The sequence below is a fragment of the Protobothrops mucrosquamatus genome, unplaced genomic scaffold, assembly GCF_001527695.2.
Source record: "Protobothrops mucrosquamatus isolate PMUCROS unplaced genomic scaffold, P.Mucros_1.0 scaffold4181, whole genome shotgun sequence".
NCBI lineage: Eukaryota > Metazoa > Chordata > Lepidosauria > Squamata > Viperidae > Protobothrops > Protobothrops mucrosquamatus.
In genome coordinates, this window is record NW_015390106.1 from 1 (window position 1) to 1,212 (window position 1,212).

The 1,212-nt window shown below is 45.0% G+C and overlaps 1 protein-coding gene across 1 annotated transcript in view; it reads left to right on the top strand.

Moving 5' to 3' along the window:
- Nucleotides 1-89: 89 nt before the first annotated feature.
- LOC107298671 (ATP synthase subunit e, mitochondrial-like) overlaps nt 90-1,212 on the top strand; it is an 8,539-nt gene continuing 7,416 nt past the window's right edge. Inside the window, exon 1 of the mRNA XM_015828047.1 lies at nt 90-193. Coding sequence (XP_015683533.1) covers nt 158-193 — 36 coding nt within the window. The 5' untranslated portion in view covers nt 90-157. The remainder of the gene's footprint in view (nt 194-1,212) is intronic.

Sequence of the window (1,212 nt, forward strand, 5' to 3'; positions counted from 1 at the left end):
TAAAAAAAAAAAAAATCCCTTTCCAGTGTGATCTTCCATTTTCTATCTCTACCTTTCTCGTTTTGGATCGTCGACGCTGCTAACGTCAAAGAACGCGCCTGCGTTCTAAACGGCTGGGTGCGTCACATCCGTTTTTGCCTTCGGCCGGGAGGAGAAGATGATTCCCCCGGTGGAGGTTTCCCCGCTGATCAAGGTGAGCGGAGACGCCGCGCGTGCCACTTCGGGCTTCCGCGTGTATGCTTGTGTGGAGGGGGGGGGGTGCAATTTGCACGCGCTCCGTCTCGTGATGGGCGAGGCCTGCAAAACGGGGGAGGCCAGCCGGCGTCCTCTTTTAGTCGGAAGGTGGCGGTGGAGGTCACGGAGAATGGGGGACGGTGGTGGGTCCGTCTCCTGCCCTTTCGATCTGGCTGCAGATCCAGAGTCTTCCACGTAGACTCGTCTTTCCTGAGTTTTCGAGTGAATTTCCCTTCCCTCCGTCTCTTGGCTCAAGGGGCGTCTTGTTCAATAAAACTCTCGGGTTTTTTGCAAAACGTGATAATCTTGTGGAATACGAAAGGGCTCTTACGAATTCCAGAGGGGGTTAGCAGAAAGGTTTATTTGCGCAGGTTCAGAGGCATATGGAGACAGGCAATTCTGAACAAGGAGGGCGGGATTAGACTTCAGTTTTATACTTTCCTTTTCTTAGGAACAAAGGACTACACCTTGTAATACACCTTGTAATACATTAGGATCGTTTCTCACGGGCATACAATGGTTGGTTTTGCTACATACAAAGTATCTATGTGCAATGCGCGTTTGGTTAGTCACATATTACTGACACAGAACTTTCCCAGTGATGATGCATTGCATCATTATTCTAGCAATTATGCAGACAAATCATTATTCCAGCAATTGTTCATTATTCTACCTTATTTTACCACATTAATAAGATAACCTTTATGGTAGCTTTTTTTTCTGTGAACACACTGGCACACATTTTAAAAAAATGAAATTCTGATGTTCGCTGTCAATATAGTAGTGGCCAAAATTGTGGAAACCTTTTGGGAAAAGTGTACAGTAGAAATGCCACCTTTGGTTAAGTTTCCACCCATTTTTCTTCTAATTTCTTTATAACTGTAGCCTTGTTCACTTAATAATACTATTTTACATCGCTTTCTGGGCAACCAGTCAACTCTTTGCACCATTACTTTAATTTTATTACGTTTTACAAGC